Raw genomic sequence first — 15,496 nt, 5'->3', positions numbered from 1 at the left:
AAAGAGTTTTAAGGTTATTTATACATTTTCTTTTACTTCAAAAAACCAATTACCTATATTACATTATTTTAATAATCATTGTTCAATTTTATATTGTAAATACAACAGATTTGGAATATAATATGATTTATTAATAATTGATTAAAAAATTTCGCGTTAAAGTGCAACTTTTTTTCATAAATGATAGACAATATTATTCTATGAATAATAGATCAATTACGATTCGCTTATCAAATCTGTTATGTTATACAAAACGTCATTTTCAAGATAAAGAATCAATAATAAACAAGTAATAAATGTTGAGGCAAAATGAGTGAGGATATAAATAATGGATTATTATTTAATAATCAATATTATTATATACCAACAGAAATATTAGCTTTAATTTTAAGTAATGTTGAGGTGCAAACATTATATAAACATTGTACGTTGGTGTGTAAACTTTGGAATGCAATTATTAAAGAATGTGTGTGCAAAATGAAATGTGAACAAGAATTAACGAAAGATCATGAAAACAAATATAAATTACAATGGTTACGAGAAAAACAATATCCATATTATGTGTATCAAATAATTAGTGTTTCAAATAAATCATTTTATAAAAATTTAATAAAAAATCCATGTGGTTCGGATTACTTTAATTATTGGATAATGGATAGCGAGAGTCGGGACAATAATTTTACGATTGAAGATTGCACATTATTTGATAATAATATTTGTAAAATTACTAATGAACTGATATCAAGTAATGTAACTAAATGTTTTTCAATAATTAACTCTGAGCTTAGTGGTAAAATGCAAATTATTGATTTATATAAATATGGATTAACACAGCAATTTATTGATGAATATCAACCTCCAATTTACGTAAGCGAATGGCATGGATGTCGGCGTGATAATATAACATGTATTTATATTTTGTACGCTATATTATTGGATGCAAATTATAAAGAAATTAAGCGTTGTAATTGTTTTTATTCATTTTACCGTAAAAATAGCCGAGACCAATTTGGATCTTTTCATAAAGTATGTATCACTTTTATCGTTAAGTAAACATGGGCGTTTGCAAATCACTTATTTAGCATATATATTATTTAGAAATATTCTATATAAAAACAAGTGAAAACAAACAATTGACTGAGTTAATTGTTGAAATACCATGCATAGACAGTGTTGATTACTCTATCACATTACACATATATAATAATACATACTTTACAATTTACGCCTAATTTGCACCTTCGCGGGTAAACAGTGATGTTTCAAACAAAAATTGTTTATTTTTTTATAAGGAAGATTTTTTACATTTAAACTTCTGTTCTATCTCAAACGGTTTACAAGATGGATCCTACGGACTCATAAGTCAAGACCCAATTGACCTATGTTGCTCATTTACGAACATGACCTCACTTTTTACGTCTTGAGTACGCTGTAAAAATTTCAGCTTGATATCTTTTTTCGTTTTCGGGTTATCGTGTTGGCAGACAGACGGGCAGACGGACAGACAACCGAAAATGGACTAATTAGGTGATTTTATGAACACCAGAACACCTATACCAAAATTTTGTAAAATCAATAATAAAATGAAGTGCGTATTGTTTTATTTTACAAAATCAATAATAAAAAACATTTTGATATTGAACTTGTTCTCACTCTTGTGAGAACTAGAGTGTTGTGGCTTTCATATTAAAAACGAGAGAAGTAGTTTGGAGAATGTGGAAAGCAATTTGCAATGCCAATTATTACTTTTTAAACTTTCGGAGTGAATAATTTTGGTTTAACCAATGTATAAGCTTATTTATTTTTATATTTTGTAATTTATAGGTTGAACATATTTTTAAAAATTATGGTAAAAATATCAGATATGTGTATTTCTGTTCTATGGGCCAAGGTTTTACTTCAAATTTGGGTGGTTTGGATGGATATTGTGGTACCAAATTTACAAATGCAAATGTACAATTGTTTTATCCAAATGACATACATTTAGACAAAGAGATCGACGTATATTCACAAGAATCATATCATGAACGTTGTAAACAACATTGTAAATTTTTATACATGGATTATATTCCCAATTATTCGACAAATAAAAATAATTATAAAAAAAGATATTTGAAATAATAATTAAATGATTATTTCTTATTAATGATTTATTTAAAATAAATTTATAAAAACCTGACAAATACCAATAAATTAAAAAATAAATCGATTTTTGTTTAAGTTTAATTGCTTAAGACCAGCTGTAGGTGAACCCAAATGCATGATTCCCAAAGAAAGTCTGAAACTTGGTATTGGAAAATATTTAGCTTTCATAGAAGTATTTAAAAATTTCAATATTGGACTAAGAGCCAGCGCCTGCCAGACACACATTAAAGTATAAAAGCTGAATTTTTTTTTGCGTATTCTCACTGGTGTAGGGACCAATCTTTGGGGGCTACAAACCTTGACTAACGGTTCCTTCGGTAGGTAGCAGGTAATCAGGGGCGCAGTACCCGAGCTCTCTCACGTTAAAGTATAAAAGCTGAAATTCACACAGAGTGTTCAAATGACCATTTTAAGTCAATATTGAAAAAGACAGATCAATCCGAAGGGGTTAACACTCCCCCAGACGTGGTAGAAGGTCAAATGCAAAAATACACAATTCTTCCATGATTATGAACTTATTTCACTGCAAGAGTTATTTTATTATTTAAATATGTTCAGTATCACGTACTGAATGTATAAGCACAAAATCCTTACAAAAATAAGCGGGGGAAGTGCCTCCATTTTAAGGAAAACCGTTTTAGGCTATATCTCCATAACCGTACGCTTTAGGCCAAAAATGGTAATAACTTTTATTGTAGATAATTAAATTACCTACTTTTTTGTAAACTAATTTTTTTTGTATCACTAACCGTTTATGGCTTATACAACTATGACGATTTACTTATTGAATATTTGACCGATATGTCTTCTAATGTTAGTTGGATGGATTGATATGTCTTTTTCAATATTGACTTAAAATGATCATTTGAACACTCTGTGTGAATTTCAGCTTTTATACTTTAACGTGAGCGAGCTCGGGTACTGCGCCCCTGATTACCTGCTACCTACCGAAGGAACCGTTAGTCAAGGTTTGTAGCCCCCAAAGATTGGTCCCTACACCAGTGAGAATACGCAAAAAAAAATTCAGCTTTTATACTTTAATGTGTGTCTGGCAGGCGCTGGCTCTTACTCTATATGTCTAATAGACAAAAACACTCTGAGAAATGTTTGCTAACGCTAAAGGTTTTAAGTTTCGGTGTGGGTGAGATAGTAATAAAAATCTGGCTTAATTAATATTATGATAATTTTATAGCCCAGTCAATTTCTAAAACGGGGGAGACATCGATTTCTTAAATAAATCAAGGACCCAACGCGTGAGGGGCGTAGCAGAGTGATCAAAATATTTTTGAAACTACCGTAATAATGAATTCTAAAACACAATGAAAGCTTCCTTATACGTTATTTTAACATCATTAATATTAAATTAAAGGTTGCAATAACCGTTATTCTAAACCTGGAACACGCAGTAAAGTAAACATAACCATTATTGATTAATCAGACATTATTTTAATTTCGTGATTTTATTTTAAGATTATGTTTTGAAAAATTTATTTCATAATGGAACGAAAATTAATACAAATTTCTGATTTGAATACAATATGCAGAATTTGTATGAATAGTAAAAAACAAAATATGATATCTATATTTGATGTTATGGTATCTGAATTAATTTCATACAGTGACATGTTAAAGGAATGCACTTCTATCTCAGTAAGTCCTAATCTTCTTGTCAAAGTGAATGATTCGATTTTAAATATTTCATTTTTGTGATGTGTTAGAAGGTCCTATTTAATGATGTTTGTTCAAAATTTCCAAAAGATCATAATGAGTTAGCTAACTTCCTATTCCTAAGTAAAGTCTTAGTCACACTTTTTTTAGGTTTACCTTTATATCTTTGAAACGGGTGAAATCATTCTTGCCTCTACGATATTTATAGATTATTAAATTTTACAGGTTTCAGTCGACGATGTGTTACCCAAACAATTATGTCTAGATTGTTCAAATCAATTGGAATTGAGTTATAAACTCAAAGTACAGTGTCTGTATTCGGAACAATTTATGAACGATTTAATTAAAAATACATCAATACGAGATGAATTTGACGATGATAATTTATTTAACAATGAAGACATCAAACAAGATTTTGGTAATTATGTAGCAGTTTTGAGAGAAAGTTAAATTTTTAAACGGTTATTAATTCCCTCAACGTTGATAAAATTCTTCATTTTTTTAGTCTTTTTTTTAATCTGTTTGGGTTTATTTCTAAATATCTGAACTTCAACTTCCTTTTCCGATCGTTATACCGAAAGTAATGTATTACCTTTTGATACTGTTTTTATGTTTTAAAGCTCACCGCCCCTCTCTTAAGTGAAAAAAATTGAGAATAATTGACCCTTCTTCTTTGTCAAATAATATATATACGTCGGAAACAAAATATACCCTGGGTCAACATTTAAAATAGGATTTTTTTTGTTTTTCAAATTATTCGGGAATTGAATTCTAATCCAAAATAATAATATAATTTAGGAAAGTGTCGTTTTCCTAACTTCAACGGTTTTTCTATTACTAATCTCTTTTGTAAAGTATATCCCGCATCAGTAATAATTATCAAAATGCTTTTAGACGATGACACTGCAGAAGTGGACATAAAAGATGATACCGTTGTAAAAAATGAAATAACCGATCATTCTAAGAATAAAAATTACTCTAAAACGGAGTTAGAAAACAAATATAAGTGTATTCACTGTAACGAGCTTTTTAATTCAAAAAATACTTTAGTTAACCACGTAAAGAAGGGTCATCGTAAATCGATTCGATGTTGTGATCATTGTGATCAAATATTTTGGTCTGGAATAGGTTTTAAACAACATATGAAAAGTAATAATCATGAAATTGAAATAATTAATATTAAAGAAAATGTTAAAGATGAAACATGTGAAAGAGAATTTTCTTGTAAATATTGTTCCGAAAATTTTCCACTAAAACAAGATCTTATTACACATGTAAAAGAGGCTCATAAAAATACACGAAAATATATCGATTTATGTAAATTATGTAATGAAATTAGTTGGTCGACAAGAGAAAAACGAAGGCATTACTTAATGCAACATAAACAGTGCTTTTCATGTTCTAAAGAAAATATTGAAAATTTTAAAGAATTAAAAGAACATTTTAAATTACAGGTAAGTGATGAATTTTACACCGAGATATAGCTGATTATCTCGATAACTCGATGTGTGTCGTCAACTTTACGGAACATATCGAATATAGTTAATGATTACCCTGTTAGGACTGTAATGGTAAATGTCAATCATTGACGTTACCATGGAGGTTAGAGAGAAGGGGAACGATCGCTACGCGCTAAAGCATTAGCGCGTCTGTCCCTGAAAATTTGTAGAATTTATAGTTCATTTTTCAGCCACCAGCCGCGCTGTCGTCGGTAAGTAGTGTCTGCGAAGTTAGCTGTTTATGAGTATAAGTAGATGAAATTACTTGCATAATGTACAAATTTAACAACAGCCCGCTTTTATTGAGACAAGTTAGCGATCGCAGCGCCTCACTTATTTTGTCCGTATTTCTGGGACACCATTTCTTATAGCGATCGTTCTCCTTCTTTCTAACCTCCATGGACGTTACATTTTAAAGCGTGCCAACATCTGAGGTAAATGCTTAGGTCTTATCCATTGTAGATTCGTAAGAAAAAATGTAAAGTGATACGTGAAAAGTGTTTTTTAAGCTAAAAAGCAAAAAAGTTCAGTGAAATTGCGATGTTTTATGTAAAATATTTTGTGATATGAAAATTTAACATTCCATGTATATTTTTTTGATTAAAGTCCTTATATTCAATGTATATTTTTTTGATAAATGTCCCTATATTCTTTTGATAAATATATTTTTTGATAAATGTATTTAGCTGACTACCTCAGATGTTTTCACGCTTCTCACTGTATGAAAAGATAGGCGATGCTTAGTCTATGTATACTCTAATCGTCTAATCTAAAGTCAACGGTGTCAATTCAACTCAATTTTCAAATCAATTATTACAGTTAAGATAGTATAGACGTATTGAAGCCATACCACTCTAGCCAAATCAGCAATAATTTTTTTCACAATCTTTTATATAATTTTTCTCATAATATGTGTTCATAATTTATAAGTTGAACCTAATAGCTTTTTTTTTTTTAAAATAAAAAATTAATTTATATGAATTAAGGAAGTTCCCTCACCAGTAATAGAAAAAAATAAATTAGTAGAAAATGATCCAAATTTTTAGTATGTTATAGTTAACATTACATATTATTAAATCAAAACAAAATTTGGGTATCTTATCGATCAATTAAGAGAGTAATTAATTAATTAAAAATACACTAAATAACATAGCATGATATGAGGATGGTATGTTATTTAGTGTATTTTTAATTAATAAAAACTCTCTTAATTGATCGATAAGATACCCAAATTTTTTTTTGATCATACTAAAAATTCGGATCCTTATCTACTAATTTATTTTTTCTATTACTGGCGAGGGAACATCCTTAATTTGACTAGTACAGGTTAAAAAAACCTGTAGGTACGGTAAATCATGTTGATATTCAACAAAAATTCGTTTTTAGTGCTGTTTAATACAATAGGAAGTTTTTTTTACTTTATAGTACGTTTTAAGTCTGCGAAAAATCAGAACTTCCGGATTTGATCCACACTGTAATGTATTAAATTACTGTAATATTAGGTGAACTGTGCCAATTTTTCAAACATAAACCTTTTCTTAACGTAGGAAACTATGATCTTTCGAATAAATTTAAAAAAGTAGTATTTAACTGTAACCCTCGATACGGCTATACTACCCTAAGTAAAAAAAATTATAATAAATTATATTTTAAAATTCCGCCGCCAAAATAAGATTTCCAAAGGACTATTGGTTTATTAAACAAATTAATTATACAGATTATAGAATAATAAATTAATTATATGGGCATAAACTTAAAAAAATTATTTTCTTATATCCAATTAAATAGGATCATCCAAAAGGACGAAAAATATCTGCACCAAAAGGTCGTTTATGTGCATACTGTGGGAAAACTCTTAATAATAATTCTCATTATAAAGCTCATTTACGAACGCATACTGGTGAAAAACCTTATAAATGTGAGCTTTGTGGTATGTATATATACATTTCAAATTTCGAACGACATTGATGAACTCGGCGTCATTGTGACGACCAAACAGAACAAAACCGTTGTGGTCGGGTATATTTTACACATGTACACTGAGTCAGTCTTATGTCAATATTAGTTTTCTATATTCGGAAATAGGGAGTTATAAATATTATTTATGAAAAAAAAACATTTATTTATTATAAAATGAGAAAACTAAACTGTTTGTATAAAAATTACGTGGTCATTGTGGCCGGGTATAATCTACCCGCACGCTTTTCATAGACGTGAGATGTGCAAACTCCACCGTAGCCGTAGCGACACTAAATAGAATTGCTAATACGTTCGTAAAATGTGAAAAAGGGTGTGAAATTCATCATTAAACCATGATAATAAATGTTACGTGACTATTGTGGTCAGGTATAACTTACCATCGCGCTTTTCACATACGTGCAAACTCCGCGGCAGCCGCAGTGACATTAAATAGAACAGCTAATACGCCCAAAAAGGCTAAGCTCAATTACGCCGGGTTAAAAATTTGCAATTCAATGTTTAAATTTGCCATTTAACCCGTCTAATAGGACATAACTATTTTTTTTTTTTAATTTTAGATAAAAAATTTTCATTATGGTATTCATTACACTGCCATAAAATTACACATACACAAGAAAAAAATTTTAAATGTACAACATGTGATCGAAGTTTTCCTTACATAGCTTCCTTACGACGACATGTTTTATGTCATTCAGAGGAACGAAATTTTCCATGTGATATATGTGATAAACGATTTAAATGTAGACGTGAATTGACTCGACATAAAGTTATTCATACAGGTAAATTATTATTAGAATAACAGAAACTTTAAACATGACGAGAGGTCTGATCTGAATAATACCAGAAAATGCCAAACACTTTTCTATCAATTTTAATAATATGACCAACGGAAAGAATTAAAACCTTATTTATTTCTTTTATAGGTGAGCATAAATCCACCCAATTAGTCCATTTTCAGTTGTCCGTCTGTTTGTCTGTCTCCCTGCCTGTTTGTCTGTCTGTAGACACGATAACTCAAAAACGAAAAAATATATTATGCTGAAATTTTTATAGCTTGCTCAGGACGTTAAAAGTGAGGTAGAGTTCGTGAATGAGTATCATATGGTATATATATATGAATGAGTATATATATGGTCAATTGGGTCTAGGGTGCGTAGGTCCCATTTTGTAAACCACTAGAGATAGAATAAAAGTTTAAAGATAAATAATGTCCCTTATAAAAATTAAACAACTTTTGGTTGAAACATTTTTCGTAAACAACACTGTTTATCCGCTAGGGCGCAAATTATACAGTATGTGTTATATGGAAAAATGAGTTATGTGTGTGTGACGTGTATGTATGTGTGGCTATCTTTTTTTTACTTACACGACTTTTCTACTCAGGTAAAATTATAAATTTTATAAAAATTTTTTTTTCTATTAGGTGAACGAAAATATCCTTGTACAATTTGTAAAAAATCATTTATCAGAAGTTCTCATCTTAAAGTACATTTACGAGCACATGACGGTAGTAGACCTTTTGCTTGTACAATCTGTGGGAAAGCATATACTCGAAAATATATTCTGGAAAATCATATGAAAAGTCATGAATAAAAAAAAATCAATTTTAAAATTTGTGTATTTATTTTATAACTCACTCAATTCCGCTTAACTCGATTCCTGTGTAAAATATCCATTTCTCACAATAGTGTAGGCGATGTGTATCATGCATGTAAAAAATTTATTACAATTCACTAGTTCTATATTGAATCGCAGTGACTTTTTATACCCTTTATATATAGGTTGTATACCCTTTATATACAGGCTGTGTATACCCTTTATATACAGGCTGTGCCATCAAGTTCCGACATCAAATTGGACCTAGTTCTTCAGGTTTCTTTAATAAGGAATTTAGATTCTAAACGGTAGGAGATAAAATAACACTTTAACTTAGAAAGTTAAACCTTACAAAAAAATACATTTTTGTTTAAAAGTTTTTTTCGGAAAATGTTAGCTTTCGGAGGAAATGTAACTTAAAAATATGCCGTTATTGCATTTAATCGATAGAAAATACGCTTTATGTTTATCGATAATTGTAGGTCAAAGTCAGGGCCGTAACGAGGGCGCTGACTTTAATTTTGCTGTATCACGTCCAAATTTTATCGAATTTTGATAAATCAAGTATTGAATCCTGCTAAACTTGGATAATACTTTTCAAATTTGGAATCAAAATTAACCTAACTCTAATAGGTTTCTGAATGTGGTGTTTTGGTCTCGGAATTAAGCACGTTGGTGATAGCTAGCGACATCACAGCTGAAAAGAATGACCCAAAATTAGTGGATTTCAAAAAAATTCCAATAAGATCGGATCAAATTTGCCAGTGTTATAAAAAAAAATTGAATTTTTGAACTTTATGACGTCATCAAAATCCAAAAATTTTAATTTTGCTCTATCACATCCAAATTTTATTCAATTTTGATAAACCAAGTATGTAATCCTACTAAATTTGTGTCATGCTTTTCAAATTTGTGATTTGAAAATTAACCCAGCTCTAATAGGTTTAATGAATGTAGAGTCCTGGCCCTCCGAAATAAGCACATTAGTGATCGCTCTCGAAAACTAGAAGTCAATGGTTTTTTAGTTTTTTTTTTTTTTTAATTTCTATGCAACAGCTCGGTGGATGGAAGGAAAGAAGACTTGCAGGAAATTATTTTTCAGTTTATAATAAATTTTGAATAAAACAAAAAAATATTTCTTTAATTATTATTTCATACTTATTTTTAATATAAACATGACATTATTAAATTAAATAGCAATACAAAAAAAAAAACATATAACAGTAAAATCAGTGCTCTTTGGTAAAATATTACACATTCTCAACTTAAGGGAGAAAAAAAAGGAATAATTTTTCATTTAAAGGTCTGTTCCAAAATACAAGCCGTCATGATATTCCTATCCCCATCATGATTGTCTTTGTCAGTCCTATTAACCTAGGTACTTATTTAACATTAGAATGACAAAAGACAAAACCGTGATGGACTGGACAGCATGTATTTAGGTACAGAAGCTATATTTATGTTTTTAAATAATAAAAATTTTTTTTTAAATTGGTATCGTTTTTATCATTGCTTGGCGGTGCTGAGTTTTTTTCTATACAGATACATTTTTTTTAATAAATTTGGAATAATTTTTGATACATTTTTTGTTTTTAATATCACAGGATATTTTTTTAAATACAACAAAAAATAAAATCGTAATGAATTTTATGATGAAAAGTGTGATTTTAAAAGAAAAATTATGTTCACATTATATTCGGTACTATGTGACTAGAGTGATTTTATTTATATTTTAACTTAAAACTGTTTTATTAGTAAACGAATAGTAAAATTTTTTGACGAAATTTTCTTGGGTATAATATAAAATATACGCATTCATTTCGAAAGTAATAGGAAAAATTAATTTAGATGTTGTAGTTTTGCTTCCAACCACAACGGAGTATAGCTAACCTTAATATTTTACGGTAAGTTTCTAATCAACTAAGTGTTTCTAAATTATACAATAAATCGTTCATCGTTTTCACGTTTTGTATCTGAGTGTAAATACGGAGACGGATTAACCATTAGGCGGCCTCGAGAAAAGGTTAAAAGAGAAAAAGACAAATTAGTACGAGAAGGGCGCTACAAAGAGGGGGCGCCAAGTTGATTTGCGAAGACTAAAAAAATAAAAATACTATTTTCCTCTAGGTTACCCAGGAAACTAAAACATTTTCAATCGATTCAGCTTGCCATGAATTTTGAGAAAATGCAAAAATATTATTATATTAGTCAATTTATATTTTTTGCCAAAATTTTATATTTTATCATTTAAAAAAATTGAGTTGTGAAAGTTATCAAAAGTTAAAGCTGACAGAGATAATTTAAGGTAAATACAATGAAATTTTCATGTTATGTCATAATAAATATCCTGATGAAACTCAACTCAATGTACGCACATATTGGATTGACTACTATATCAGAAGTATGTCTATATTACAATTAATTCATACAGTGAAATCTAAAAGTAGCTATAAAATTAAATTCTTTTAAAACATCAAACAAGTATTTGACTTTTAAAATTAATTATATAAATTTTCAGAAAAATATCTTGAAAAATAAAAAAGTAAGCGCTGCATTTATAATGTACCAAGGTACGAAAGGACTATAGCTCCTACCGAGAGTCCCACGACACCCCTCGTTTTTTTTACCTACAAGCCTCGACGTGGGTTAATCCGGCACTGTGTGATTTTTCGAAAAAATGTTAACCAATATTTGACTCGATATACAAATATAATAATTTTTTTCTAGCAAGGGAGGTTTAAGAACCTTCCTATGATATTAATCTCGAATTATTTCTAGGAAGTTCTTTAATGAAAATGGATATGACGTTAAAATATAATAAAATCACTCTTTTTAAAGATATTAAATCAAATTATTTATCAGTAGTAAAGAAAATGAATTAAATTTTCAAAAATGAAATCATAAATTAGTTTAAAAAAATTTCCTTTTGTTTTTTTTTTAAGTCCGTTTTTAAAAAGTATTAACAGTATTTGACAGTACGTTTTTTTCATAATAAATGACTAGTCGTTTAAACGATAGTGTTTTTTATTTTTTATTTTAATATAATCATTTTTTCTTTTATTTATTAATTTGAAATTATATTACTTTAAATTTATATTATTGATCGCATTTATTAAATAGATTTAAATTTAAAATATGCCTTACTAAATAATAATACAAATAAATTTTATAAAGTTTTACTGTAATTTAAGGAAAAATGTTATGTAATATATTTTTTATTTATACATTTTTCACTTATATGACTTTAAGAATTACATAACATATTGTCGTAAGAGGGCTTAAAACACATTGAACTGAAGAAAATTGCACAGTTTGAATTAAGTTATTGGGAAATCTTTCGTTTTGCCGTAGAGAAAAGGACGATGGTAAGAAAGCTTTTTAATTAAGTTATGACACTTTTTTGATGTTTGAAGTTTTTTTAATAAATTTAATAGTAATGGAATTGTTTTTAAAAGAAAACATCTTATTTTGCAGCATTCATTTTGTAACAGTTTTTATAAGTAAAATAACTTTTGAAAATCAATCAGAATCCAAACAACTCCTCGATAGTCGACAAACTCAACCATCCAACTCGTAATTACAACATTACTCCGGACCTATACATTTTTCGGACTATTTTTTTAAATATATTTTTTCCCGGGTCTATTGTTTCCGATTACCATAAAATACATCTGCCGGAAAGCTCTGACCTCTTTAGATTGATTAGAATTTGGTAGTTAACGCAGTCGTAAAAGAATTCCCAATATCTTTTGTTTATTTTAAATACCATATATGAAAATTATTGGAATCATAAATAAGTTTAGTTTTTTCGAAAATAAGTTCGAAATTCGAAATGTGATCAAGAATACAAAAATTTTATGAATGTGCATATTATGCGTGGTTACACACGTTTTTATACGTGATCATTTTTTTCTTTTATGAAAGTGCGGAGCTAAAAATGAAAAATTTATACACAAAAAGGAAAACAAAAAAATTAAAAAATAATAATTAAAAATAAAGCAGGATACAAAAATGTTGATGGACAAAAATGTTGCATTGGCGTAAAACAAAATTTTTGTTACATGCCCAAGTAAAATTATAATTAAATTCAGTCTTAAATTATTCTGAATTATTCATGTGATTTTTTTTTCACCGCACAATGCAACTTTTTACAAAAAATTTTTTTACGCAAGTGTACACTTTTCTTTGGTTTGACTAATCTATGAAACTAAAAAGAATTCTTAAATAATACAAAAAATTAATTACAAAATCACCAAAAAAAGAAAAAAAAAACAAGTATTTATTACAAAAACTTATGAGAAAAAAAATTGAATTTTTTGAGTTAATAATATTTTTTTCTTCAATTTTTTCTTTTTTTAAATAAATATTTTCATTTTTTTCGTCGTTATACGGTGAATTTTTTGAGACCATAAAGAAACATAAATTTTTTGCAAAAAAAAAAGAAATTATTTAAATTTGTCATTTTTTTTCTTAAATGTAATAATCTTAAAATCTACAAATTTCTACTATTTTGAAAACACTAAATACAATAATTTTTTCATTTTTTCTTAACATAGATTTGTTGTTTATTTACAATTTTTAAACTTATAAACAATATAATTTTTCCTAAATGTTCACTTAAACACAAAAAAAAAATGTCATTATAATAAAATTGTCTTTTTTAAATTTGTTCGTTGATATATTTTTATATATAAATTTTTTATAACGATTTTTCGTTTTTCACTTAAAGTTTATTTCATTTCTTCGTTTTTTTTATCCTAAATATAAATCTGCGCTTGTCATTATTGGCTCAGTTTTTAAACACGCACTTCCTGTTGGAGAATTGGCCGACGCAAGTGAGTTTGCTCTGGTAGCAGCTAGAGGTGATCTGCTTGTTGATTGATCAAAATTATCCGTAATTTGTGGCTCAGTGGTAATTCCATTTCCATTCACATTTGGCATCTCGTTATTACAATAATAGTATGGAGAATCTATAAGAAAATTGAAAAAAAATCGATAAATAAAATGACAATTTTTCCACATCGAGAATTATTAACTAAGAGAACCCTTGTTACCTCCGGTAGTTCTATTTACAAGGCATAGGAATTTGTATACATAGGATTGAGCTTTTGTTTTTTTAAGGATTTTTATTTACAGTGTGTGCTGAACATAGGATTATATTAAGGTATTGGAATTGTGGTTAGGTCAGAGAAATATACTCACGGTTTACTTACTGAGGAGCCCAGTAGAGGCACCACTATAGCCGTATGTGCCGTATGTTGCGCCATATTGACTGTACGCTGAACTGTATGCATATTCTGAGCCTGGAACCACCGTTGTTCCACCTGTAAATAAAAAAAATAATATTAAATGATAGTCGCATTAGCTTAAATATGCTGGTCCTGGAAACTTTGGGAAAATGAATGATTTCATACCTGTACTGTATCCAAAACTAGGTAACATTGTGGAGTATGACGAAGCGGTTGGGGTTTGTAAAACCGTTAAACCGCCAGTAGATACTGGATCTGGTGAATGCGTCGCTGCATTTTGTTGCTGCTGTTGATCGGCACGCGTTAATGGTGGCTCAGCAGGTAATGTTAAGGGTAGACCTGGTGAGCCACCACTATCTACAACACCAACGCCAACAACTGCACTGTATGGTGAACTAGTCTCAGCTATTTTTACACAATTAACAACCACAAAACATGCAAATAAACAGAAAACAAAAAAGCACAAATTAGCAAAATTAAATATTAATTTAAAAACAAATCAAATATAAAATATAAAAAAATTATAGTAAATAATACTTCATAACGTTTGAAAATTAATTGTTATTTTTCTTTACTGTACATAAATGCGAAATCCAATTAAAAGGCAGGTTTTAAATCTCAAAATGCAAATATTCCTTTTTATACTTATTGGCAAATGGATTAAAACTCTGACCAAAAAACATTCTTTGAATTTACTAAAGCTGATCATTTGAGGTTTGGTTATAGTAGTTGTGTAGGTATACGCACATACTGCGGTTAGTCAAGCGAATGATAGAACAGGGGTCAGATATATGCTATCGAAACGGTTTTAATTATCGTGGTATTTAAATTGCATATAAATAACAGTTATGACAGTCAGTCAGTTAAATGTTAGAACAGAGCTGATCGTCAGCCTCAATGTATGTAAATAAATAAATAGGATTCAGTTATTATTGCCTTGGCATTTAAATGAATTTACTAAAGCTGAAATTGTTATACAGGTTGTATATTGCATATAAATAACAGTTATGACAGTCAGTCAGTTAAATTTAAGAACAGGGATGGTGAGTCAGCCCTAATGTAAGTACACTAAATAAATAAGATTAGTAAGTATTTTCTTTTACAGAAACAATTTTTTTTGTACAGAGACTACTTCAACTTTTAGATTTCTAAATTTTATCAACTTAAGTTGTGACTTTAGAAAGTAAATTCTATATTTATAATATTTAGGAATGACATCAGAATATGGATAATTATCGATCGATTAATCGGGACCCCTTACGCAATCGCAGTATTTTTTTTATGCGCATTTTGAAACGAGAACAATATTGTTTTGATCAAATTTCAAATTAGCAATTTTTTTAGAAAATTGTTCGCTTT

At 28.7% G+C, this 15,496-nt stretch overlaps 3 protein-coding genes across 3 annotated transcripts in view; 2 read left to right on the top strand and 1 right to left on the bottom strand.

Annotated features, from left to right (window-relative positions):
• Window positions 1–309: 309 nt before the first annotated feature.
• On the top strand, window positions 310–3,579 carry LOC123292868 (F-box only protein 44-like). The gene is made up of 3 exons (XM_044873580.1): window positions 310–907; window positions 1,892–2,044; window positions 3,515–3,579. The coding sequence occupies exons 1-3, from the start codon at window positions 310–312 to the stop codon at window positions 3,577–3,579; spliced, it is 816 nt and encodes a 271-aa protein (XP_044729515.1).
• A 63-nt stretch (window positions 3,580–3,642) lies between these two features.
• LOC123292866 (zinc finger protein 664-like) lies at window positions 3,643–8,885 on the top strand. Its single transcript, XM_044873579.1, has 6 exons — window positions 3,643–3,795; window positions 4,039–4,231; window positions 4,708–5,267; window positions 7,101–7,242; window positions 7,850–8,071; window positions 8,716–8,885. The coding sequence occupies exons 1-6, from the start codon at window positions 3,643–3,645 to the stop codon at window positions 8,883–8,885; spliced, it is 1,440 nt and encodes a 479-aa protein (XP_044729514.1).
• A 4,819-nt stretch (window positions 8,886–13,704) lies between these two features.
• LOC123292220 (paired box protein Pax-5) overlaps window positions 13,705–15,496 on the bottom strand; it is a 248,552-nt gene continuing 246,760 nt past the window's right edge. The window contains exons 10-12 of the mRNA XM_044872788.1: window positions 14,303–14,542; window positions 14,091–14,212; window positions 13,705–13,858 (exon numbers count right to left, since the gene is read on the bottom strand). Of these exons, the coding sequence (XP_044728723.1) occupies window positions 14,094–14,212; window positions 14,303–14,542 (359 nt within the window). The 3' untranslated portion in view covers window positions 13,705–13,858; window positions 14,091–14,093. The remainder of the gene's footprint in view (window positions 13,859–14,090; window positions 14,213–14,302; window positions 14,543–15,496) is intronic.

The sequence above is a fragment of the Chrysoperla carnea genome, chromosome 2, assembly GCF_905475395.1.
Source record: "Chrysoperla carnea chromosome 2, inChrCarn1.1, whole genome shotgun sequence".
NCBI lineage: Eukaryota > Metazoa > Arthropoda > Insecta > Neuroptera > Chrysopidae > Chrysoperla > Chrysoperla carnea.
Note: the sequence above shows the minus strand (reverse complement) of the source record. Positions and strands in the feature narration are given on the sequence as shown.

What these genes read in the sequence shown, in the direction of transcription:
- LOC123292868 (XM_044873580.1), top strand. Translation starts at nt 310, where the DNA reads ATGAGTGAGGATATAAATAATGGATTATTATTTAATAATCAATATTAT. An exon ending in TCGGCGTGATAATATAACAT is followed by an intron (nt 908 to 1,891) that starts GTATTTATATTT and finishes CTATGGGCCAAG; the next exon opens with GTTTTACTTCAAATTTGGGT. An exon ending in TGAACGTTGTAAACAACATT is followed by an intron (nt 2,045 to 3,514) that starts GTAAATTTTTAT and finishes ATTAAATTAAAG; the next exon opens with GTTGCAATAACCGTTATTCT.
- LOC123292866 (XM_044873579.1), top strand. Translation starts at nt 3,643, where the DNA reads ATGGAACGAAAATTAATACAAATTTCTGATTTGAATACAATATGCAGA. An exon ending in AGGAATGCACTTCTATCTCA is followed by an intron (nt 3,796 to 4,038) that starts GTAAGTCCTAAT and finishes TAAATTTTACAG; the next exon opens with GTTTCAGTCGACGATGTGTT. An exon ending in AGACATCAAACAAGATTTTG is followed by an intron (nt 4,232 to 4,707) that starts GTAATTATGTAG and finishes AAATGCTTTTAG; the next exon opens with ACGATGACACTGCAGAAGTG.